The sequence below is a fragment of the Cydia pomonella genome, unplaced genomic scaffold (genome assembly GCF_033807575.1).
Source record: "Cydia pomonella isolate Wapato2018A unplaced genomic scaffold, ilCydPomo1 PGA_scaffold_70, whole genome shotgun sequence".
Lineage (NCBI taxonomy): Eukaryota > Metazoa > Arthropoda > Insecta > Lepidoptera > Tortricidae > Cydia > Cydia pomonella.
Window position 1 is genome coordinate 140,374 of NW_026907903.1, and position 26,279 is coordinate 166,652.

At 45.5% G+C, this 26,279-nt stretch overlaps 3 protein-coding genes across 3 annotated transcripts; 1 reads left to right on the forward strand and 2 right to left on the reverse strand.

Annotated features, from left to right (window-relative positions):
- Window positions 1-57: 57 nt before the first annotated feature.
- On the reverse strand, window positions 58-1,390 carry LOC133534216 (RNA polymerase II transcriptional coactivator-like). Its single transcript, XM_061873311.1, has 3 exons — window positions 1,265-1,390; window positions 1,010-1,103; window positions 58-385 (listed from the first exon to the last, which is right to left on the reverse strand). The coding sequence occupies exons 2-3, from the start codon at window positions 1,067-1,069 to the stop codon at window positions 131-133; spliced, it is 315 nt and encodes a 104-aa protein (XP_061729295.1). The 5' UTR covers window positions 1,070-1,103; window positions 1,265-1,390; the 3' UTR covers window positions 58-130.
- LOC133534215 (uncharacterized) lies at window positions 1,389-2,878 on the forward strand. The gene is made up of 2 exons (XM_061873310.1): window positions 1,389-1,606; window positions 1,684-2,878. Exons 1-2 carry the CDS (start codon window positions 1,534-1,536, stop codon window positions 2,859-2,861), a joined length of 1,251 nt encoding a protein of 416 aa, XP_061729294.1. The 5' UTR covers window positions 1,389-1,533; the 3' UTR covers window positions 2,862-2,878.
- A 2,176-nt stretch (window positions 2,879-5,054) lies between these two features.
- Window positions 5,055-25,272, reverse strand: LOC133534214 (formin-2-like; the record flags this gene model as incomplete). The annotated part of the gene is given in 10 exon segments (XM_061873309.1): window positions 5,055-6,537; window positions 7,046-7,370; window positions 13,521-13,692; window positions 14,981-15,121; window positions 16,260-16,469; window positions 17,133-17,518; window positions 18,869-20,316; window positions 20,318-20,625; window positions 21,790-21,965; window positions 25,080-25,272. Coding segments are annotated over 10 exon segments (3,477 nt in total), but the record flags the coding sequence as incomplete, so codon positions are not given.
- Window positions 25,273-26,279: the final 1,007 nt, after the last annotated feature.

The following is a 26,279-nucleotide window of genomic DNA, read 5'->3' on the forward strand; positions in this document are numbered from 1 at the left end:
CTATTTCTTCCACTCCTCTATGTGTTAATTCTCATAACATATTAATGAAAACTTCAATTATAATTTGCTCAACAAGCCTTTAATTAATCTTACAAATAGTAACACAATCATACAGTATATTTGTTCCAAACTAACGGTTACTGAGTTCCTCATTCACCTCCTCCGCCAAAGTTAGCAGTTTCCTCCACTGCTCTGGGGTCAGACTGATTCCTTTCTTCCCCGGTAACAAGTCTCCATTCTTTTCGTAGAACTCCCGAATATCCACATAATTCTTCCCCTTAAACTCCCTCACTTTGACAAGCTTCTTACCCTCCAGTACCCATGTGGGCTCTTTGTCGGTAGTCCTGGAGCCCATTTTGGCTTTCTTTTCTGGAGGTACATTTCTCTGAAAATATAAATGCAAGTTTTTTTTCATTTATTTCCACGCATAAAGCTCAGTTTTAAACCATAATGCTTAAACGGGTTTACTTTCCATGGAGTGTAGAGTTCAGGAAATTGACTTGGCAGCTTAGCTTCAAAACTATAATAGGGCTCATAAAGAAGAAGAAAAGTATTCTATATCAATTTGCAAGTTTTTTACTTGGTATCAGTATATTTACTCTTATCTCTTAAGATAATGGTTGAGAATGCTTGTATACACTACCAATAAGTGTTTTGTTATTGAACATGCAATACGCAGATTCTTTAATTATTAACCACATATAGTATCAAGTAATAGGTACTAAAATATTCATTTAATAAATATGTGTTTTACAGTACATATGGGGCTACTTTATAGCACTAGTGCGAGAAGTAGCATATTACGTTACTGTGTCGAACATTTAAAGGGCCATATGTACTGTAAAACGTTGTACGATACATGTGCGAATAGGTAATTCGCAACTCGTGTCGATTTAAAACACTCCCTTCGGTCGTGTTTTAATTTATCGCCACTCGTTTCGAATTTCCTATTTTTCGCACTTGTATCGTAATGTACTATTCCAAGATGATCTATTTATTTTTTACTTACATCAACAGGTCCCTCATCGCTGTCGCTAGAACTTTCGGCTTTCTTCTTGTTTTTGGGCATATTGTTATGTTTAACGATTTGCTTGTCACGAAATCTGTAAACAATTGTAAAAATTAACCTACAAATATTTTAACCAGTGGACTGTACGTTCATTCAAACAGGGTTATTTTTACAAAGGATTTCTTCCAGAATTTTTAATTTGTCTAAAATAAAGCTTCCTAATTGCAATTAAAGCTTAATTCTAATTCAACTTACCGTTTACCTTTGTCGATTGACGTTGCCACCTAGCCGGTATCTCTTCTCCAAGGACTTTATTCAACTCAATCAGCTGTTTGAGCTTTAAGATCTCATCGACTGTTCTTCGGTTGCATTTATGTAACTTCGACGTTTTTGTATGACAGCAAAATAGCATACGTCACATTGACAGGACTGACGGATGAAAACATAACCTAAAAATAAGCTATGCCCTGTGTAACTTATAGGATTTTATCAAAAAACAGGTATTGAATTATATTCAAAGCACTATGTTAGAACCCTGGAACGATGCGTCTCTGCGACCACCACCTGTTCATACATTTCTATGTCATCGTAAAGTTGGTAAGTTCATCATACTCTTTAAAACACGCCTGCTTGCCGGATAACTTATGAACTGTAATTTGTAATTCTTTTTACAGACATTCAGGATATAAAAAATACTTGCAGGAATATGATCAAAGTACTGTCGAATCAATTTCCTTTGCACAAAGAGAGCGCAATTCTATCTAGATTTGCTTATAAATACGACAAGAAGTTTCGCAACGATATCGGCTACAGGCATTTTAAGAAGGTTAACGTAGCCTTACGGCGTTACTTGGGGCTGAATGTATTGAAGGACATAGAAAATTTCAGCGACACGTTACCGGCTGATGACGAGGATTACTTACCAACAAGACAAATGCTCCAATATATAATGATCAGATTAATAACGTTTGCGAAGATAATGGTGAGGGTTTGCGTATGTTCGAAGCAAGCGTCGGTATTTTATTTGGACCGTATAAAGTGCGGGGAGGGTCACTGGATGTCTCTAATGCCATATGCGGTGCTGAGCCGCGTGTGGTCGCTCTGCACGGTGCTCCTGCGCAACGCTTGCGCCTGGTACGCGCGCCTGCGGCCTTGGCTCGTCAAACTACAACTGAAGGGAGTAGAATTCCTAGCCGACAATTATAACCTGCCAGTGGACTTAGAGGTGTGGCTGGACCTTAAAAACATTGACTCTTTTGGAAGGTTTGAATGGGCTCCGAATAAATGCTTGACATTGCAACAAAGCTTAATAGTTGATGATGATGATGACAATACAGACAGCTTCATGGACTATGTCAAGCAGCTAAATGAAGATGATACTGAAGAGCCAATTTCATGTAATCTTAAGAGCAATCTTTCAAAAGAAACTCCATCTGAGATACAAGTAAATCCAGTACTAAATAAAGATAAAGGAGAAAGCATTTCTCGAGAAAGTTTTAAAGCCCCTCTGAACTCCAAATCAAAACCAAATACTGATAAAGGAGAGACAATATCAAGGGAAAGTTTTAAACGGCCACTACATTCGCAATCAGAACCATTAAAGAGAGAAAATACCTACAATCATTCTCCAGGAAATGTGACTGACACGGAATCTTTAAAAAAGTTCATGTTGATGGAAGAAGGCTTTAGAAATGAACAAAATCAGTCATCCTTAACAAGCCATCTGAGTTTCATGCAGTGGACAGCTCTTAAGAACTCATTAGACACATTAGCAAATTCCTTGTCAAACAAAAGAAAGATAGAGAAAAAATTCAAAAGAATATGGAAAGAAAAGTGCATCGATTATAGTTAATAAATGTATTTTCCATTTTTTCTTGTATTATTTACTAACACAAATTATTTACAGTTTAATCATAACAGCACCAATTTAATCACTGTGAAAAAATATAGATGTTTTAACACAATCAAAGATATATTCAGGTACAATATAAAACAAATAAAATATTACAAAATCCGTGCATTCATTAAGCTGTTTTGCTCGGATAATAATGGTATACATGGTATTGCCAATGTCAATAAGAAATTATAGTTTTTAGTTTATCACTTTAGATGCCATAAATTAAATAGCTTCCAATATTAAAGCAAAATTACAAAAACAGATTACTTCATATGAAATGTCTCTATATTATTTTGAATATATTATCATAGTTTGACAATGTTATATCAAAGTTTCTTCAGTAATCATTAATTAAACTATTATGCATTATTATGCAAGTTGATTCATTAGGGAAAATATTTTATACAAGTAAAATGTTGCTGGTAAAGAAAGGACGCTTATCACAAGGAATTTGGTACATTGACCCGCATATTGCTATCTCTATTGCACGCACATACTTATATTGCTGTCCCGCTCTCACAGTGACATTGACAACCCATGATGCCTTGCGGGATAGCAATATACTTACGTGTGTGCGATATATTAGCAGGCAGGGTCAGTGTACGAAATTCCTAGTGCTAAGCGTCCTTTTTAAAAATAATAAAACCAGAGGCAGAGAAATAAATGGATAATCTCATAAACTTTGGAGCATTTTATAAAAGCCTTCAAATTGTTTCTAACAAACATGTTTGTAATACAACCCTGTGTGGAAAATTATGATGGTTTCACTTTTATCATATGTCATTGTAGACATCTAACAAGTAGGTATTAGACATAAATGACACAATATATGATAAAAGCTTTACAATCTTATCTGCAATGATATTATAACTCCAGGTAAGTTATAAGCGTTCCAGAATTAAAGCCCTTACCGTTAACAAATTGTACAAGTTGTTTTTAGTCGCGTCTAGGCAAACGAGACATGTGCACGTGCTGACGAGCTCCCGCACACCGAAAGAGACAAGCTTATGTTTAATGAGTACTTATAACAAATATGCGAAAATTAATAAAAAAAATTGATTCATTCGTAGGTAATAGGCGTAGGCGGGTCCACACAGAGCGAGCATACGCGCGAGGCAATTTCCTCGCGCACATAACGGCCAATGTAGACGTGCCTCGGTCGAGGCAGAGCGCGACCTTGGCTAAGCCGCTCGGTGTCGGTGCCGGTCGGCTGAGGCAATAGTTACACGAGCACGAGGCCTGTCGTTTGCCGCGCGAGGAAATGTCCTAATGAAATAAATTATATAATATCATTGCTTATCTGTTGGTTTCCAATGACTATGATCAAATTAGAACAAGAATTTGAAATCTCAACGTGACTCACAATTAGGTAATGTAAACCGGTTTTTATTTGCATGTAAAAACCGGTTATTAACCGAAATTTTATACAAATAAAAACCGGTTTACATTCCCTACTCACAATCAACACTTAGCATACAAATGGATTTATAATAACGCAGTCATATTTGTATTCCATAATTTGTAATATATATTTGCGCTTTGTTTATATTTACACAAGTTATAAGACTCACTATTTACATAACGCTTCACAACTCCCCATAGTTTACAGTATCAACATGAAAACAATTCACAATACATTATTTACTTCACATGACTTCACGGAATGTATAATTATTATAAGTTTACTTTTTAACAATAAAAAAACTGAAAATGACACAATAGGGAGTATTACTGCAATGTTCTGCCGCCAGAGTGCAGCACTAGCACCTATCGTAAACAAAGAGTAACTACATACTATGCCTTAAACTGTTTTTTGACAAGTTTTCACAGATACTAAAATATGACATTGATGCATCAAGGCGGTTTGTTAACAAAGGGCCTACCGGGAAACGCGAAAATCGAAATTTAGTTATTTGCCTCTTCATCGCTCGAATGGGAGAATGTTTAGGTAACGAAATTTCGATTTTCGTGTTAGCGGTAGATCCTCAGATTGTGATGGATTGTGGTAGTGGCGCCCCCTACGCAGAGTTTCGCGTAATATTCCCTAGTATTGGTTAAATGTTATAGAAAACGGCGGTTGTCTACTAGTAAAAGGTAGGATTAAATTCGATTAGTTATTTAGAAAATTATCATTCCAGTATTTTATAGTTAAAAAAGAAAATAATTTAATACTCGTGGGGTTTTTATTAGAGCGTCTTATCTGATAGTATAGAGGCGTATTGTCACAGTAAATTTTGTAAACTACTAAATTGACTGCCATTTTTCGACACAGGACTAAAACTCTTAGATTGACATATGGCTATTTGGCCCATGTTCTTTCACGTATGTATTAAATATCAAACGGTATCGCCATCTACTCGAGTATAGGCTAAGGGTATATCGCCATCTATTCGAGCGTATTTTTTTCTTGATTTTGCGAGGCAAGTTTTTTCTTTGACTTTATTTATCTTATACGGAGTTATATATTTCTTTGCTGAAAGTATTAAATTATTTGTACATAAAAGATAGGCATGTGTCTCTAGTATGCATACATCTTATGTATATAATAGCCTTATTCACAGACCATTTACTCCTCTAACTCCCAGGGGTCAAAATTTGCCAGCTAAATAAAAACCTACCTTGGCGTATTAAATTTAGAGTTGAATGTTTTATTCTCTACCGACCCAGTATAGCATCGGTGGGTAGCGTTTAAGCATATATTCAAATATAAAACCAAACATTTGCAGCTTATATTAACGAGCCGGCCAAACCAAATAAAGTAGCATTTCATTTATTTTATTGCTTTCTCAAACGATACATTGGCAATTTACTATATGGGAAGGTTCAAATTAAAAATAAGATTTTTTCTATGGTTGGCCTGATGACGATATCAAAAATTTTAATCCTCCAGTCTGAAAAAGTAGATTTTTAACAAAAGTTTCTGGGGGGTCGGCGAATATTTATTTTCTAATAAGAATATTATAGGTACCGATAATGCCCTCGAACGTGCCGATACTACTTTCGTTACACCAGGCGTAATAAACGTGACAACGCCGTTTTACATGTAAACGCAGCTGAAATGCTGCTTCTGAGAGAAGTTATTGACCTTAGACAGGTTTCATGGGAGACTAATAAGTGTATAATGATTATTTTCACAGCCCTCATACGCGAAGCTAATTAAATCTCGTATATAAATAATTATAGGCAAGAATGGCAAACTTTTGTAGACCTCATCCCGGCAAATCACTTCATGATTTGTTATTAGGCTGGTCCACACGGAACGAACTGCCTCGCGAGGAAATTGCCGCGCGAACAGCTCGCTCTCTGTAGACGTGCCTCGGCCGCGTTGCCTCGGGCGCGGCACGTCCCACATATCGCGCTGATTCGCGAGGCAATTTCCTCGCGAGGCGGCTCGATCTGTGTGGATCCGCCTATTGGATTGCGCTACTTACATCTCTTTCCTAAATACGCCAACGAAAGTGACGCGTAGCGACATAACGAAATACTTAATAAATGCCATAACTGTCAGTTTGTTTACTTCCTAGTGGTGCTAGATAGCTTCTGTAGTCGCGCTTTCAACCCGCCTTCTCTCTTCGGTTGCACGATAGATTGAGATTTTCGCTGTTCTTGATGCTTCTTGGCCTCTTTTAGTCTGTAAAAAATGTGAAATATAAGAATCAAGTAACAGTCGATTTCTAGTAAATGCCTTCTAACGTTTAGCATGTTACTGGCGCTATGATTGCCTATTAATTATATTTTCGCGACACTAAACTTAAATTTATATTGTGTCAATATTTTCACGGTTTTCTTTTGCAAAATAATGTACTAATGTATTACGAAAAGTAGGAAATTCGCAACGAATGGTGATAATTCGAAGTACCTATTCGGAAGTGTATCGTACGTTTTACGATACATAATTATGGCACTTTAAATTTTCGATATAGGCACGTAAAGTGCTTATTTACCGCACTAGTGCGGTAAAGTAGCACCATATGTACTGTAAAGTACTTTCGTTCATTCGCAAGGCATAGTTTTTAAAATGAAAAAGGTACATCGCCCGACGGGGATTTGAATTCTTCCTTCAAAAGACGCTCTAAGCGACATCTACTCTACCGCAAGAAGTCTCCTGGCACTTTATAAATAAAAAAAACTTAACTTACTTTTCCTTAATAGCAATCTGCTCCTCCTTCTTATAAATATCCTTAAAATCGCTGCAGAAGCTCGTCCACAGCGAAAAGAACTCCTTCGGCTCACAGTCCTCTAGCTTCCCAACTTTGGGGGTATACTGATAAAACCTGACTGTCGCAAAGAATTTGCTCCGACATTCTTCAAGATTTTCATGCTCAGCTTTCAATTTTTCCTCGGCGGCGGTGAGGAAAGTACCCATTTTTTCTTCGAAAACATCTATGCGTTTTGTTTCGTTCTCTTCAGGACTCCGTTGTGCGTCGGTTTTATCAAGAACTTTCTTGGTTTTATCTTTGCATGCTGAAAGATAAAATTATTGGTTAGTATTTGATATTTGCTATACCTATGCGAAGTGAGCCAAGGAACTCACAGCACAGAATAAATATTAGTACAGTCACGTCTGAAAACTTCGACACGATCGAAGCGCCAAAAATATGTATACACGACCGTGGCCCAAATGTAAGGGTAGTGTATACATATTTTTGGCACGTTGTTCGTATCGATATTTTCAGACATGACCGTACTATTACGTACAGAAGGTTCACTGCATAACTAAATACCTGTTTTGGTATATCTAATGTGTCCGAACGTTGGCTATTGGACATATTATACAGGGCGGGCAAATAAATAGCTACGCCAGTATCTACTCACCGGCCAGCTGCCGCGTGAGGCCGGCGAGGGAGCCGGCCACGTCGGCGAAGTCTATGGCCGCGGGCCACTGTCCACTACTACTCACCGGCCAGCTGCCGCGTGAGGCCGGCGAGGGAGCCGGCCACGTCGGCGAAGTCTATGGCCGCGGGCCACTGTCCACTACTACTCACCGGCCAGCTGCCGCGTGAGGCCGGCGAGGGAGCCGGCCACGTCGGCGAAGTCTATGGCCGCGGGCCACTGTCCACTACTACTCACCGGCCAGCTGCCGCGTGAGGCCGGCGAGGGAGCCGGCCACGTCGGCGAAGTCTATGGCCGCGGGCCACTGTCCACTACTACTCACCGGCCAGCTGCCGCGTGAGGCCGGCGAGGGAGCCGGCCACGTCGGCGAAGTCTATGGCCGCGGGCCACTGTCCACTACTACTCACCGGCCAGCTGCCGCGTGAGGCCGGCGAGGGAGCCGGCCACGTCGGCGAAGTCTATGGCCGCGGGCCACTGTCCACTACTACTCACCGGCCAGCTGCCGCGTGAGGCCGGCGAGGGAGCCGGCCACGTCGGCGAAGTCTATGGCCGCGGGCCACTGTCCACTACTACTCACCGGCCAGCTGCCGCGTGAGGCCGGCGAGGGAGCCAGCCACGTCGGCGAAGTCTATGGCCGCGGGCCACTGTCCACTACTACTCACCGGCCAGCTGCCGCGTGAGGCCGGCGAGGGAGCCAGCCACGTCGGCGAAGTCTATGGCCGCGGGCCACTGTCCACTACTACTCACCGGCCAGCTGCCGCGTGAGGCCGGCGAGGGAGCCGGCCACGTCGGCGAAGTCTATGGCCGCGGGCCACTGTCCACTACTACTCACCGGCCAGCTGCCGCGTGAGGCCGGCGAGGGAGCCGGCCACGTCGGCGAAGTCTATGGCCGCGGGCCACTGTCTACTACTACTCACCGGCCAGCTGCCGCGTGAGGCCGGCGAGGGAGCCGGCCACGTCGGCGAAGTCTATGGCCGCGGGCCACTGTCCACTACTACTCACCGGCCAGCTGCCGCGTGAGGCCGGCGAGGGAGCCGGCCACGTCGGCGAAGTCTATGGCCGCGGGCCACTGTCCACTACTACTCACCGGCCAGCTGCCGCGTGAGGCCGGCGAGGGAGCCGGCCACGTCGGCGAAGTCTATGGCCGCGGGCCACTGTCCACTACTACTCACCGGCCAGCTGCCGCGTGAGGCTGGCGAGGGAGCCGGCCACGTCGGCGAAGTCTATGGCCGCGGGCCACTGTCCACTACTACTCACCGGCCAGCTGCCGCGTGAGGCCGGCGAGGGAGCCGGCCACGTCGGCGAAGTCTATGGCCGCGGGCCCCCTTCGGCCGCGTACGCAACCAGAGCTTCGTAACCAGATGCGATCGAAAACTATTTCTGCCTTGTACGAAACCGGTTGCGATCAAAAACTAATTTCGTCTTACCCGTAACCAGTTACGATCGAACACTTCTCGTTCTTATACGAAACCAATGTCTGGGCCATCTAGCTATAGGTTTTTTTTCAAATATTTTGTCATGATACTCATGATAATTTCATATCCTGTGCATTTTTTTGAAACTATTGATTTAACAAAACTCAATATAACATATTTAGATCTTACATGAAACCTTTACAGTGGGTAATATAACAAATCACTGGCCACTTAAACATTACAGTCCTCCTAGGTATCAGCTGCTAAATGGTCGCCACATACACGAGTGGTACCTAGTATAAAAAAGTTTAAGTCACACAGCATCCGCACCCTTACCATGTCGGGTATCAATAATAACTCGGTATTTGGACACCCAATAAATATACAACGATTTATATTCTCGTATGCTCGTACCAGACTCATGGCTAAGTAATACTTTGTTTATATTGACGAATAACAACTGCAAATGTCAAGCAAATGAAGTCACAGTAGTGACTTTCAAGGAATGTCAGTGCTCCATGTCTCTTAAGCCAGTGTCTTTTAAGGAACAAGGTTACATTGTATTTGCCAACAAAGTATTTGAATATTATCAACTGGTACAATTTTTGTGTTCTGATTTTTGACTAGATATATAACGTGTACAGTACTTATACTGTATAACAAGGTGTATAAATATAATCTTAGCTGACTTTATCAACGGTCGAAAGGTTTCGTACAACAAAGAAAAGTGTTCGATCGTAACTGATAACTAGTAAGACGGAATTAGTTTTTGATCGCAACCGGTTTCGTACAAGGCAGAAATAGTTTTCGATCGCATCTGGTTACGAAGCTCTGGTTGCGTACGCGGCCGAAGGGCGCGGGCCACTGTCCACTACTACTCACCGGCCAGCTGCCGCGTGAGGCCGGCGAGGGAGCCGGCCACGTCGGCGAAGTCTATGGCCGCGGGCCACTGTCCACTACTACTCACCGGCCAACTGCCGCGTGAGGCCGGCGAGGGAGCCGGCCACGTCGGCGAAGTCTATGGCCGCGGGCCACTGTCCACTACTACTCACCGGCCAGCTGCCGCGTGAGGCCGGCGAGGGAGCCGGCCACGTCGGCGAAGTCTATGGCCGCGGGCCACTGTCCACTACTACTCACCGGCCAGCTGCCGCGTGAGGCCGGCGAGGGAGCCGGCCACGTCGGCGAAGTCTATGGCCGCGGGCCACTGTCCACTACTACTCACCGGCCAGCTGCCGCGTGAGGCCGGCGAGGGAGCCGGCCACGTCGGCGAAGTCTATGGCCGCGGGCCACTGTCCACTACTACTCACCGGCCAGCTGCCGCGTGAGGCCGGCGAGGGAGCCGGCCACGTCGGCGAAGTCTATGGCCGCGGGCCACTGTCCACTACTACTCACCGGCCAGCTGCCGCGTGAGGCCGGCGAGGGAGCCGGCCACGTCGGCGAAGTCTATGGCCGCGGGCCACTGTCCACTACTACTCACCGGCCAGCTGCCGCGTGAGGCCGGCGAGGGAGCCGGCCACGTCGGCGAAGTCTATGGCCGCGGGCCACTGTCCACTACTACTCACCGGCCAGCTGCCGCGTGAGGCCGGCGAGGGAGCCGGCCACGTCGGCGAAGTCTATGGCCGCGGGCCACTGTCCACTACTACTCACCGGCCAGCTGCCGCGTGAGGCCGGCGAGGGAGCCGGATACGTCGGCGAAGTCTATGGCCGCGGGCCACTGTCCACTACTACTCACCGGCCAGCTGCCGCGTGAGGCCGGCGAGGGAGCGGCCACGTCGGCGAAGTCTATGGCCGCGGGCCACTGTCCACTACTACTCACCGGCCAGCTGCCGCGTGAGGCCGGCGAGGGAGCCGGCCACGTCGGCGAAGTCTATGGCCGCGGGCCACTGTCCACTACTACTCACCGGCCAGCTGCCGCGTGAGGCCGGCGAGGGAGCCGGCCACGTCGGCGAAGTCTATGGCCGCGGGCCACTGTCCACTACTACTCACCGGCCAGCTGCCGCGTGAGGCCGGCGAGGGAGCCGGCCACGTCGGCGAAGTCTATGGCCGCGGGCCACTGTCCACTACTACTCACCGGCCAGCTGCCGCGTGAGGCCGGCGAGGGAGCCGGCCACGTCGGCGAAGTCTATGGCCGCGGGCCACTGTCCACTACTACTCACCGGCCAGCTGCCGCGTGAGGCCGGCGAGGGAGCCGGCCACGTCGGCGAAGTCTATGGCCGCGGGCCACTGTCCACTACTACTCACCGGCCAGCTGCCGCGTGAGGCCGGCGAGGGAGCCGGCCACGTCGGCGAAGTCTATGGCCGCGGGCCACTGTCCACTACTACTCACCGGCCAGCTGCCGCGTGAGGCCGGCGAGGGAGCCGGCCACGTCGGCGAAGTCTATGGCCGCGGGCCACTGTCCACTACTACTCACCGGCCAGCTGCCGCGTGAGGCCGGCGAGGGAGCCGGCCACGTCGGCGAAGTCTATGGCCGCGGGCCACTGTCCACTACTACTCACCGGCCAGCTGCCGCGTGAGGCCGGCGAGGGAGCCGGCCACGTCGGCGAAGTCTATGGCCGCGGGCCACTGTCCACTACTACTCACCGGCCAGCTGCCGCGTGAGGCCGGCGAGGGAGCCGGCCACGTCGGCGAAGTCTATGGCCGCGGGCCACTGTCCACTACTACTCACCGGCCAGCTGCCGCGTGAGGCCGGCGAGGGAGCCGGCCACGTCGGCGAAGTCTATGGCCGCGGGCCACTGTCCACTACTACTCACCGGCCAGCTGCCGCGTGAGGCCGGCGAGGGAGCCGGCCACGTCGGCGAAGTCTATGGCCGCGGGCCACTGTCCACTACTACTCACCGGCCAGCTGCCGCGTGAGGCCGGCGAGGGAGCCGGCCACGTCGGCGAAGTCTATGGCCGCGGGCCACTGTCCACTACTACTCACCGGCCAGCTGCCGCGTGAGGCCGGCGAGGGAGCCGGCCACGTCGGCGAAGTCTATGGCCGCGGGCCACTGTCCACTACTACTCACCGGCCAGCTGCCGCGTGAGGCCGGCGAGGGAGCCGGCCACGTCGGCGAAGTCTATGGCCGCGGGCCACTGTCCACTACTACTCACCGGCCAGCTGCCGCGTGAGGCCGGCGAGGGAGCCGGCCACGTCGGCGAAGTCTATGGCCGCGGGCCACTGTCCACTACTACTCACCGGCCAGCTGCCGCGTGAGGCCGGCGAGGGAGCCGGCCACGTCGGCGAAGTCTATGGCCGCGGGCCACTGTCCACTACTACTCACCGGCCAGCTGCCGCGTGAGGCCGGCGAGGGAGCCGGCCACGTCGGCGAAGTCTATGGCCGCGGGCCACTGTCCACTACTACTCACCGGCCAGCTGCCGCGTGAGGCCGGCGAGGGAGCCGGCCACGTCGGCGAAGTCTATGGCCGCGGGCCACTGTCCACTACTACTCACCGGCCAGCTGCCGCGTGAGGCCGGCGAGGGAGCCGGCCACGTCGGCGAAGTCTATGGCCGCGGGCCACTGTCCACTACTACTCACCGGCCAGCTGCCGCGTGAGGCCGGCGAGGGAGCCGGCCACGTCGGCGAAGTCTATGGCCGCGGGCCACTGTCCACTACTACTCACCGGCCAGCTGCCGCGTGAGGCCGGCGAGGGAGCCGGCCACGTCGGCGAAGTCTATGGCCGCGGGCCACTGTCCACTACTACTCACCGGCCAGCTGCCGCGTGAGGCCGGCGAGGGAGCCGGCCACGTCGGCGAAGTCTATGGCCGCGGGCCACTGTCCACTACTACTCACCGGCCAGCTGCCGCGTGAGGCCGGCGAGGGAGCCGGCCACGTCGGCGAAGTCTATGGCCGCGGGCCACTGTCCACTACTACTCACCGGCCAGCTGCCGCGTGAGGCCGGCGAGGGAGCCGGCCACGTCGGCGAAGTCTATGGCCGCGGGCCACTGTCCACTACTACTCACCGGCCAGCTGCCGCGTGAGGCCGGCGAGGGAGCCGGCCACGTCGGCGGAGTCTATGGCCGCGGGCCACTGTCCACTACTACTCACCGGCCAGCTGCCGCGTGAGGCCGGCGAGGGAGCCGGCCACGTCGGCGAAGTCTATGGCCGCGGGCCACTGTCCACTACTACTCACAGGCCAGCTGCCGCGTGAGGCCGGCGAGGGAGCCGGCCACGTCGGCGAAGTCTATGGCCGCGGGCCACTGTCCACTACTACTCACCGGCCAGCTGCCGCGTGAGGCCGGCGAGGGAGCCGGCCACGGCGGCGAAGTCTATGGCCGCGGGCCACTGTCCACTACTACTCACCGGCCAGCTGCCGCGTGAGGCCGGCGAGGGAGCCGGCCACGTCGGCGAAGTCTATGGCCGCGGGCCACTGTCCACTACTACTCACCGGCCATCTGCCGCGTGAGGCCGGCGAGGGAGCCGGCCACGTCGGCGAAGTCTATGGCCGCGGCGCGCGCCACGTCGCCCGGCTCGGGCACCGGCAGCGGGCTCCCGACGCCGGCCGCGCGCATGTACGTGCGCACGATGAAGTGGAGCAAAGTCACTGTTGAGCGTTTCGACTGGAACAAGTTATGTTTTTTTATGATATACATAGGAAGTAAATGAGTAGACGAATCGTCTGATTGTAAGCAATTTAACTTTATTAACCTGAGCTGCACAAAGCGAATAGACAGGTCCACACAGAGCGAGCAGCCTCGCGAGGAAATATCCTCGCGCGGCAAATGCTCGGCCTCGCGAGACCGCGTGCTCGTGTAACTTTTGCTTCAGCACGTTTGCCTCACTCGAGCCAATTTGCTCGGCAAGATGGCGTCACTCAGTTTGCTGTTCAAAATGGCGCCGCACGTAATAATTGCAGAGGCTTGCGTTTCATTTATTTTGCTATTTAAAGCAATTCAAACGAAATTAAAGAAGGAAAGAAGGACACGACAATTTGCACCACTCGTTATTATTATATTTTTTTGTAACGTTGTCATGTTTTGACGAACGAAAATACCCACGCCCACCATAAACAATCACGTTTACACTGGCATGTGGCAAACGTCCGAGACTACACTGGCCGTTTTATGCGCGAAGAAATTGCCTCGCGCGTATGCTCGCTCTGTGTGGACCCACCTTATTCCGAGTGGGGCATCGCGGACAGGTTCAGACCTGTTTGTGATTTGCAGCGGCGATAAGAGCGTGCAGTAATGTCGTGCTAACAAATAATTATTGAAATACAAAATAAACCAGCACTTTGGCTATCATCTCACACTTTATACAAAAATAGACTGTATAAAAATAAAATATGGAAAGAATTAGCAACAAAACTGGATATGGAAGGTAAATTAAAGTATTTATTTTCACTTTAAATCCATTTTATTAGGTATACGACACTAGGACCCTGTTTTGTAGAAAAACTACATATTTTGAGCCATAAATTATCTTCTAAAAAGAAATCAAGAATGTCGCCTCGCCCGCCCCGCTGCCCGACCCGCGTAGCACATCCATATAAAATAGTTAAAATACTAGGTGTATGACATTTTATTTCGGTGTATTATGGCGCCGCCTATGTAATGTTTTTTGAAAGACACTTTTCATACATAGAGATATTGCTCCTTTTTCTTCACTCTCCAGTTCTCATAAATCTCATAATGGCCCAGTGTATCTTATGCGTGATGTACACTTGGCAACCGAGATGCTAGTTCGGCCGGTACAGTATCCTACAATACAACATAAATACTCTTTATTGCACACCTCAATACAGAAAGAATACAATACATTAATAAGAGGTAAACAATGAGCGGTCTTCTCGCTAAAAAGCGGTCTCTTCCAGACAACATGTAGCGGAATTGAATAAATTGATCTTACCTTGACGTCCTTAAGTTTGGAGAGTATCTCAAGGCCGAAGCCGTCGGCCTGTCCACGTTGCCCGTTGCCGCCATTCATATAATTGCCTAGCGTCAGAATTATCGCGAACACCCTCTTTAGCGCCTCGCTCGTCATCAGGAACTGGAAATAAGTTTTTTTACTATAAAGGTGATCGTTGTCATAGTCATGAGACTAGAACCTAGGCACAATCCGCAGTCTGTAGTTTCATTATTGATTTCACAATAAATAAAAATTCGATGTCCCATAGAAAAATTCAATTGTAGGTATGTAATCCGAAAAAATGTGTAAAACAGGCTTGGAAACGAGTTAAATTTCCAAACAGTTAGTACGTGGCGCAAAATCAGATTTCGGTTTCGCTCGATAAAACCATTATTTTTAAACCGGTTTTTAGGAGAACATTTTCATAAAAGTTCTTGTCAGATTGACCGATTTAGGACAATAAAAACCGGTTTCTTCCTATGTTGTTGTCTTTGTTTACGTGGTACACCACCAGGCCGGCTGGCCGTCTCATCGCTCGTTAAATAAACCGGTATATTTAGGTTACAATAAAGTTTTTAAAACGTTAGCGTTCTTATGAAAGTTCGGAGGAAAACCGAAATAAGCTGGTATTTCATAGACCGGTTCTGAGCCTTGCTTATGACCTTTACACGATAATTTTGTTATGTCTAACCGTACTCCGAGAGGTAAATATGTAGGTCACACTGAGATATTCGCCGCAATGTATGAGACAGCATTTTTTGCGTTTTCGGGGTTGGTCCCAAAATAAATTCATTATAGAATAGAATATAATATAATGGGATTATTTTATTCGTAAACACAAACAAGACAAACTACATGACAACAAAAACATAGCAAGTATAAAGTGCCATAAACAAGACAAACTACATGATATAACAAAAACATAGCAAGTATAAAGTGCCACGAAATGGCCTCACTTCAGCATGTTGCTGGTGGCTTTCAGCGCTGATCTTCCGTGGAGATAACACAACACACAGAAGGTAACAGACAAGAAGAAGAAAGACATACAAGAACAGAGTGAACAAATGGTTAAATCATGACCCGAATTTTGACTCCTCAAGGGTGGAACATAAAATCATCACTGTATATTCGCGGAATATGACTATGGGTGGTATTCGATCTGTCTAATATCTTGCTCCAATGTGTATTTGCGTCTCGCATTTTGCTTAATAGCAAAGTGAGACGCAATGCACACTGGACAAAGAAATTGAACAGGTGGAATACCATCTAAAAAATGTACCTCACAAGTATGCTTCAAGTTGTCCAACTTATGCATAGTAGTGCTGACCGCATCTTCAAACTCCGCCTGGAACATGAAGCAGGAGATCCTCTCCGCGAAGTTGGGGATGCCGCTGAGGTCGTGCAGGAACGCCTCGGGCTTGTCCAGTGGCACGTCTGGTTTCGTTTGCAGGTGTTGCTTAATTTGGGATAGCTCTTCGTCGGTCGCTCTCTGAAACAGGGATATTCTGTTAGTTTTACTATATCTAGAGCTAGATGTCTATATTTAGAGCGGCCCGCCTCGGCTTCGCACGGGTAGAATAGACCGCAAGCCAGGAACAGATTTCCCTCGAGATGAACCCTCGCGAACGTCGGCTGCCGTTCCATTGGCGGGTTAAGTAATGGCAGCCATCGAAGCACGTAAAAACATTTAAAAAATCTTCAGGCGGTTGTATCGCGGTGGTTGAACGTCAGCTGGTCGCATGAATATGTCAAAAATAAGCGCTTTACCTTTTTATGATAGTAATAACAAAATCATGAAACTTTGCATGTAGCATTCCATCAGACGTTTCAATTTACTTTGGTAATTGGTAAGGCGCGTATTTTTTACATGTTCCTGTGACCAGCTGACGGTCTTTCCACCGCGATAAAACCGGCTGACGGTTTTTTTTAAATTCATGGTAGCATTTGAACTATCATCTGATAAAGTAACTGACTTTACATTAAGAAGATTTACTAATTGTACACCGAAATCTTCCTTAAGAATCACTCTATTGATAGTATAGGTGAAAACCGCATGAAAATTCGTTCAGTAGTTTTTGAGTTTGCGAATATACAGACGCGGCGGGGGACTTTGTTTTATAAGATGTAGTGATGAAATATAATGTAAAGTTACCATTTCGTAAATCTGCTGCAACGCCTCCAAACTGACAACGGACGTATCAAAATTATATATAGCATTCTCTATCTCCGAAAACTCGACATGCAGACTCTGCGCCAAAATCCCCACATTCTGCGACCGCTTACTCTCCAATATCTTAACCGGCTGAATTTTCGTTTTCACTTCAACTTTCTTCTTGACTGGCGCTTTGACGACTTGTCTGGAGAAGAGATCTGCGAATTCATCTATGTTATCCAGGTTGGTCTCTTCGATTTCGAGCCAGAGGGGCTTGAGGGCCTGCGGGGCCTCGCCGGCCGCCGGCGCCGCGGCCGGCGCCAGGATGCGCGTCCAGTACAGCGGCTTCATCGGCGCCGCCGGCTTCACGGGGATCTTTCTTAAGGCTGAAAATATTATATCATTTTTTTAAGTTGTATTCTTAACCCTTTGACTGCAAAAGACGTCGACTGACGCGCTCAGTGTAATCAAAAATATATACCTCTATTATAGGACAATTTTACACATATCTATCTAGTCCACAGTAAGCTCAATAAGGCTGTGTTATGGATATTAACGATGATATACATAATATACACCTATATATAAATACTTATATATAAACATCCATAACTCAGGACCAAAATATTTGTGATAAACACACAAATAAATACCCTTACCAGGATTCGAACCCGGGACTTACTGCTTCGTAGGCAGGATTTCTAACGACTAGACTAGAAGGCCGTAATATAAACCTTCGTGCATTAAGGTATAATAAGGTTTAAAATGGCGCGATGCATATAATAGGCGTAGTGTTCAAAGGTTTAAACGTCACAACTTTATTCATTGATTTTAGCTCGTAAAAATAAGCCTTATTATAATGAATTAAGTTTCAAGCAATTGTTAGGTTTAGATGAGGATGTGTTTTATTAGTTCCATCACAATTCCATATGACGGCGGCCGATCGTAAGATCAGGTAAATCGGGATTTTCCTAGGCATATCGTGACAAGTGAAAATCTTAGTCTCGTTCTCTGAGTCGACAGAGCCCCGCAGTTGTCTGTAGGCGGGTCTACATAGAGCAAGCAGCCTCGCGAGGAAATTTCCTCGAGCGGCAAACGACGGGCCTCGCGCGCCCGCGTGCTCGTGTAACTTTTGCCTCAGCACGTTTGCCTCAGCCGAGCCAATTTGCAAGATGGCGTCCCACAGTCAGCTGTTAAAAATGGTGCTGCACATATTCACTGCCGCGGCTCGCTTTGCTTTTCAAAGCAATCCAAAAAAAAAAAAAAAACGAATAAATTGCAGGAGATTTTGGGTGCAACAAATCTATAAATATCGATCACGATAGGAAATCGGCTCATTTGAGGTTAGGAAATGGAGTAAAGACGAATTTTAAACGCATTAAAAAGGGAGTAATTCGACTTGTAATGTTCACAATTACAAATAAAACTTAAATGCCAAGACACAAATTCAAGAAAGGTATCATACCGTCATACTACCGTCAAAACATTACGATCTGCCGATCTGCTTGATCTTACGGCCGGCTGCCGACATAAATCGCGAGTTGAGATTAAATTTAACAGCTGGCATTTGATTATTCGTATAAATATTAAAATCTTGTTTTGAGCGTGTTATAAATAAGGAGGCATTACTCTTTTAGATGACAAGTTTGCGATACTAACATCTACTAGTTCTGTCATTTTTAAATCAAGATAGATAAATGACCGTCAGGGAATGATAGGGATACTGTAATACTTACTCGCTCTTTGCATAGTCCAGCCGCCTACAGGCGGCGCGGGGAACGGCGCCGGGCCCGCGCTCGGCGGCGCCGCGCCCGGGGCCGGCGGGGGGGGCGGCGCGCCCGGCAGCGGGGGCGGAGGGGGGCCCATGCCGGGCATCGGCGGCGGAGGGGGCCCCATGCCGGGCATCGGGGGGGGTGGAGGCCCCATACCTGGCATTGGTGGGGGTGGAGGCCCCATACCGGGCATCGGTGGGGGTGGAGGCCCCATACCGGGCATCGGTGGGGGTGGAGGCTCCATACCGGGCATCGGTCGGGGTGGAGGCCCCATACCGGGCATCGGTGGGGGTGGAGGCCCCATACCGGGCATCGGTGGGGGTGGAGGCCCCATACCGGGCATCGGTGGGGGTGGTGGCCCCATACCGGGCATTGGTGGGGGTGGAGGCCCCATACCGGGCATTGGAGGTGGTGGTGGCCCCATTCCAGGCATCGGTGGGGGTGGGGGCGCCATACCGGGCATCGGTGGGGGTGGGGGCGCCATACCCGGCATTGGAGGAGGCGGAGGTCCCATACCAGGCATTGGTGGGGGTGGGGGTGGTCCCATAGCGGGCATTGGTGGGGGTAAAGGGCAAGTTTCTGGCATTGGTGGAGGCATAGAAACCAAATCAGGCATCGGTGGAGGCGGTGGAACCATCCCCGGTGAAGGAATGCTTGAAGGAGTGTTTATTCTACTTGCTATTGGTTCTTTAGAGACGGAAATATCCATTGTAGGAGATACTTTTGATGGCACCGGTGATGTTGGTTTCGAAGCATGTGACTCAGGCGAGACATTTTGAGTTTTGTCAGGTGGCTCTGCCTTTAGGTCATTTGGTTCCGATGTTTCTTTAGATTTCTTGTCAGTTTGTAGTTTCGTAGTTACACTTTCAGATGAAATGCATGTGCTTTCTGATGATAACTTGCTAGTTTCTGTTGATGCCATTGTATTAACTTGAATATCATTATTTATATATAATACTTCCGTAATTGGAATGTTTATTGCAGCCTTTGATTCACTGTCTTTCCTAACTATATCGGAGGAACATTCATGTGTACTAGAAATTAAATCGTTGTTATGAATACTAAAGAACGAAGCTTCTGAGCTTCCTATGCTGTGTAGAGAGTCTGTCAAAGCTTTTTCAGGGGTCTCTTTGAATTTTTCTTCATATTTATCCAGTCTTTCATTGTCAGGTTCTTTATGTGCTTCATAATCTCGTATTTTATTTAGCTTACAATAATTTTCTATACTATCAGATCCTTCACTTTGAATATTGTTAATAGGTTCAGTATTACAAGCTACTGTACTTAAATCTAATCTATCTCTTGTTCTTACACATTGATTAGCAGGTAAAGATATCACAGGTTCAGGAAGTGTTTCGATTGAGGTTTGTATCTCTTTGTCAACTGATTTGCTTAATTTGTCGGGAAAACTCGAAACATTTCTCCAAATTTTTGTTGATTGTTTCAATTTGAGCGCTTAACTTTAATTTCTCGATTTGTAATTCTAAATCTATTAGTCTATTTCTGAGCTGCGCTATGACCGCTTTTGCTTCACTGATATCATCTATTTCGTCATTGTTATTTTGGTTGCTGAATCTGTGATTTTCATTGCGCAGGTTTGTGATGTGATCTTGGGTGATGCTGTAGACATCTTTGTCTGGCCAGGAGACATGCAGGCGGCCAGGGGTGATTGGCTGAGAGACGGGGGTTTCCATGTGGGCCCAGTAGTACATTAAATTAGGCTACAACAAGAAACATGTACTTATAGCTACAAATTCATGGCAGTACTGACAACCAACATATGTTACTAGTATAAAATAAAAAAACATAAAAATAAATATTACAGTACATATGGGGCTACTTTATAGCACTAGTGTGAGAAGTAGCATATTACGTTACTGTGTCGAACATTTAAAGGGCCATATGTACTGTAAAACGTTGTACGATACATGTGCGAATAGGTAATTCGCAACTCGTGTCGATTTAAAACACTCCCTTCGGTCGTGTTTTAATTTATCGTCACTCGTTTCGAATTTCCTATTTTTCGCACTTGTATCGTAATGTACTATTTTGGGACAATCTTGCACAGATCTAACTAGCCCCAAACTAAGTAAAGCTTGTACTATGGGTACTAGGCGACGATATACATATGTATATAGATAAATACATATATACATTGAAAACATCCATGACTCAGGAACGAATATCTGCGATAATTACATGAACAAATGCCCTTTTGGGATTCGAACCCGGGACCATTGGCTTCATAGGCAGAGCAGAGTCACTCCATACTAAGCCAGACCAGTCATCAATGCCAATGTTTGGTTGTATTTTTTTCAAGATAGTGAAATTTCTTGAATGGGAATCTATGAGATAAATTATGAATGAAAGTAAACTTATGAAAATTGCTCATCCTTAACATTGAAATTATTTGAATTTAATGTAATTTAAATTTAATCTAATGTCATTCTTTGGTTTTCTATATTTATTTATTATTGTTTGACATGTAATTGAATTGTATTGCAATTCAATTTGTATTTCATAATTGTTGACATGTATCTTAACTTCAATGTGATATTCTTATTTTATATGTTTTTTAGCCTGAAATAAATTTTTGATTTTAACTGAATTTATAGCGGAAACAACATTATTTCGAACATGAAGAGTGAAAGTAATTACAATATAAAATAATTACAGAAATAGAATTGTTAATCTAGTTGATTGGGATATGTTTGTACATACTCAATCAACAAAGCAGCCCAATAAATCAGGTGCAATTAAAAAGTAACACTATAAAATTACGGTTAAATATTAAATTTATAATCAACATTTCATTTCAACATTTTGGGAAAAACTTAAAAAGTAAATTCTGTTGCAAAATTTATTCATACATAAAACTAGAATACCTTAAAAATATTTTCAGTGGGCGCATCCTTATCTGGAATCTGGCGTAGCACCCCCGCGGCCAGCAGGTGCGTGCAGTATTGAGTTCCAAGGTTCTTCAAATCTTGTGCGGTCAGGAGATTTTTCAAGTAACTGTTCTCCGCGACGGACGATATGAACCAGTTGAGGAGCATAAGCCCTGAAGTATAAATATAACAAACGGATATCAAAGGGTAATTTGGAAACCAAACATTAATAACAAGTTAATTTACTAATTTTTATTAACAGTAGTTTTAGTGTTTTACTTTACTCATTAATCGACTGACATTGACAGAACGATAATGTCACAATGACAATTGTGGGGCGTAGTTTGCATAGATACTTGCGGCTTGCTGCGTAAACAACACGGACGAGCGTTTTCTAAACTAAAGTGACTGGGGCTGTTTCAAGGCCATTTTGTTTTTGCATATGAAACATTTTCGCATTTTCGCTTAAAAGTGTAATTTACTTGTCTCTAATTGCTAAAAATGTTCAATGTTTGATATTTTTGCATATGAACCATTTTTTTTACATTTCAAATATTGATAACGATGTGCTGATATTCCTTGAAAGGGAAATCGATCATCAGGCCCGACATCGGGATTGACTGACTTCGGGCCCGATACCGGGAAGTGTGGATGTAATTGGCCCTTTATGTTTTAAAAATGACGGGCGTTTTCCCGAGCCTCGCTGATGAGTTGATGACCGATGAAGCTCAGGAAAGTTTTATACACTAACTCATTGTAAAATAAACGACTTATTTTTAAAGTTCCGTAGCCAAACTGGCAAAAACTGAACCCTTTTAGTTTTGTTTTGTCTTTCTGGGGACTTCACCCGATATTGACAATGACAACTCGTAGGTCCTTACAGAAAATGCAGAGTTCTATGACTCTGTTGTGTGAAATAAAATTTGTAAATCGCGCTATCTAGACTTTTCTTGAGGCAATGGTCTCATTTGTAGAGATTTAAACTTAACAGGTTTATGATGTTTGTCTCCTATTTACTAGTGTCAAAACCTAGGGATTTTATAAAGTTCATATTGGTTGTGAAGAAGATCAGCGGTACTCTCCTACGATTTGTCAAAATTCGTGGGTAAACTGTACCTTGCAAAATATCCCCTCAGCTGTGCACCGGGAGAGCCGGTCTGTTCTGTTGAGCAGGCCTCTTGGAAGCTGCCATATTCATTTTCAGCTCAGGGGATACTTGATAAACACATCCTAGTTATCTAGAAACTTACTTTCAAGGCTTCCCTTTGGAACACGAATTACGTACATCACTGGACACTTTTTAACATACTTCACTATCAATACAACTCTCTTAATGTCACACAAAACTATTAATTCACCACGCTCCATTTTCACCACAAATAGAGTATACTGGGAATATACAGGTATAACAAATGTCAATATTGGTAGTTTTCTTGGCACATACAGCACTAGCGCCCGAGTAAATTTTACTGTGAAATTTTTGGGGATAAACTTGTATTCAGCAAACGCAGTGTATTCTTCATTGTGTAATCCAAGTATGGTGACTATACCCTGGATTCCCTCTTGAGCATCTCTGTACTTGCTTAGAAGTTTCACATAATTAAAATGCGCTCTTGAAGAACTAGTGAAGTTCACGCGATTCGTAGCTAGTTGCATCACGTTATTTAGAAGTTTAGAGATTTTGGCTAATTAGTGCGGTATTAACTGGGCGTTCGTAGTCACGTATGCACTATTACTGGCCTTATCTGTATCATGTGTAATCGTTTTAATGGAGATAAGACTTGGACATCTTGTCTTGTGCGTGTGCGTCAATATACGGGTGACGTACATAGTACGTAGATACACGTTTTTTTAAGTAGGAACCCACGACTATGTGTATGGCAGGTCAAGTGTGTCCTACCAGTTAATGTCAGTCTTTACGAGTATTTAACTCTTAATCAACTTTTCAGTCACTATTTTCTAAAACAAAAGCAACCACATACAAATTATAAAATAGGTAGGTAGGGTATGAAAGTATAGATCGATATCGTACCAAAGTTGAGGTCTCGTCTTCATTGTTATGTATTGACAGCGAGATTCTGAAATTACTATTTTTTCTCGTACCGATAGAAAGGTTCTTACAGCCAACTACAAGATTGACCACAAAGTTTCAGGATACCTATTTCGCATAAAAATATTATTAACTTTCGCTCATTCGTTCATTCACCACCTTCAAAGCTGTGTGTGTAATCATTCACCTCAACTCTCGTGCCGGCATCAACGGGTTGCATTTACAGGTCATATTGCGGTCGCTCCGACTTCTATCTAGCTGCCTGCCGGTGTATGTTACTTGTTATGCTGTGTTATATAAGAACTAGCTTTTGCCCGCAACTTGTGGGTGGAATTAGTAATTTGCAGACATAGCTAGGAATCCGCGGGGCAAAATTGTTTGACAAGTAGGGAGTTCCTGTATCGATAAACTTAACTATCGATGCTAGTTCTGTATACTAGTGATCGCTCAAGGGTTTGCTTGTAAAAATATGTTTTTATTAAGAGTAAAAAAATAATTAAATAACAACTCAATATATTCTTCTTTGTTTGCCGTATTTATAAATAATGGTACGGAACCCTTCGTGCGCGAGTCCGACTCGCACTTGCCCGGTTTTTATTTTTATTTTTTTATATGCTAGGTGCTTTATATTAGATATTTGAACATTGCGCCCGCGCCTTATTTTGGGTGACGGAAATATTGACTGAGAGCAAAGATTCACCTTCAAATTTCTCATATAGCTGGAAGTTGAGCTTCTTAGGTAGGAAGTTGGGGTGTTGCACATAGTGGCGGATCTGCCCTTAAGGCTCAAGTAGGCTGGATATTATGGGACGGCTGTCTAATAAATAATAAATATAGAAAGGCGTTGAAATGGGCGGCTAATACTTAAAGGCCTGGCTGGGGCCTGGAGCCTAGTTCGCCCAAGTCTGCAAATCCACCGCTGGGTATACGCGCGGCTCCGAATGCTTGTCTAGTGTGAGCGACCTTGCGAAGCACGTTGGACTCCGTTAGCACGTCGCTCACGCTCACTGCTCGACATTCTTCTGAAACTGTTAATGTTTAAGGCCTCACCTTCAAACTTCTCATAGAGCTGAAAGTTGAGCTTCTCTGGCACGAAGTTGGGGCGCTGCACGCGCGGCTCCGAATGCTTCTCTAGCGTGAGCGAGGCGACCTTTCGAAGCACGTTGGACTCCGTTAGCACGTCGCTCACGCTCACTGTTCGACATTCTTCTGAAACTGTTAATGTTTAAGGCCTCACCTTCAAACTTCTCATAGAGCTGGAAGTTGAGCTTCTCAGGCACGAAGTTGGGGCGCTGCACGCGCGGCTCCGAATGCTTGTCTAGCGTGAGCGAGGCGACCTTCCGAAGCACGTTGGACTCCGGTAGCGCGTCGCTCACGCTCGCTGCTCGACGTTCTTCTGAAACAGTTAGAGAAATGTAAGTATTTGATCGAATGGGTTATTGGGGTTGGTTACTGTCAAGCCACGCGCCGTTTGAAAAATACTTCCACCGACCAAACCCATTGCGATAGGTACTCCGAGCGTGGGTGTTGATAAAATGTCAGATTCGGTAAACGAGCGCAGTTACGTTGTAATCAAAAGGCAGATTTTCTTCAGGTATTTTGGTAAGATAAAAGTATTTTGATTTTAAGAAATTGTAGTTATTTGTGTAAATGGTTAAAGTTTTTTTAGGTAATTGCCTAAGAGATTTTGAAAGTATCACAGATACGCACATTTGTAGGCTAAATATTAACTCACCGAGATAATAAATAGATAGAATACTCTTTATTGGCACACCTTAGTAAAAAGATACAAGAAAAATTAACAATTGATTAAATGTAGAGGCAGACAACAGGCGGTCTTATCGCTAAAAAGCGATCTCTTCCAGACAACCTTTGGGTAGCGGAAATAGAGAATTTAATCGAAAAAGTAGGTGTTGCTAAACCGATATGAAGCCTACATTCACACACACAATTACAGTGAATAGTTTGAATAGATAACATAATAATTAATATATAGCATGTAACTATACGCAAGGATAATCTGAATGAAAAGCAGTTACCTACAGCAAATGACGCAAAAACTGAAATTGGTACAGCAATTACGAGTAATAACCGAATATGAAATTACTTTCGTTTATAATAAACACACTTTACTATTCACGTCTCATGAGGTCAAATGGCTTAAATACGAAGTGAGTAAATAATTTCTTCGGGCTTAATCCACTTTACTGTGAAGTCCTCAATAGGATTACTAGCAGATGGATAGCTGATCACGCATGTAATACGCCGACTTGGACATTTAGTCTAGATAGGTTTTGCTGGAATTGCTAGTTACTTCCTGCCCTGACACTCCGCACCCTCACTGCTGAGCTCTGCCAACCTTACTCACCGGCAGGAACACAACACTATGAGTAGGGTCTAGTCTTATTTGGTTGCGGTTTTCTGGAATGTCATCCGC

Excerpts from the sequence above, each read along its gene's own strand:
- LOC133534215 (XM_061873310.1), top strand. The coding sequence starts at position 1,534 with ATGTTAGAACCCTGGAACGATGCGTCTCTGCGACCACCACCTGTTCAT. Across the intron at positions 1,607-1,683 it reads TCTATGTCATCGTAAAGTTG|ACATTCAGGATATAAAAAAT; the intron begins GTAAGTTCATCA and ends TTCTTTTTACAG.
- LOC133534216 (XM_061873311.1), bottom strand. The coding sequence starts at position 1,069 with ATGCCCAAAAACAAGAAGAAAGCCGAAAGTTCTAGCGACAGCGATGAG. Across the intron at positions 386-1,009 it reads GCGATGAGGGACCTGTTGAT|AGAAATGTACCTCCAGAAAA; the intron begins GTAAGTAAAAAA and ends TTATATTTTCAG.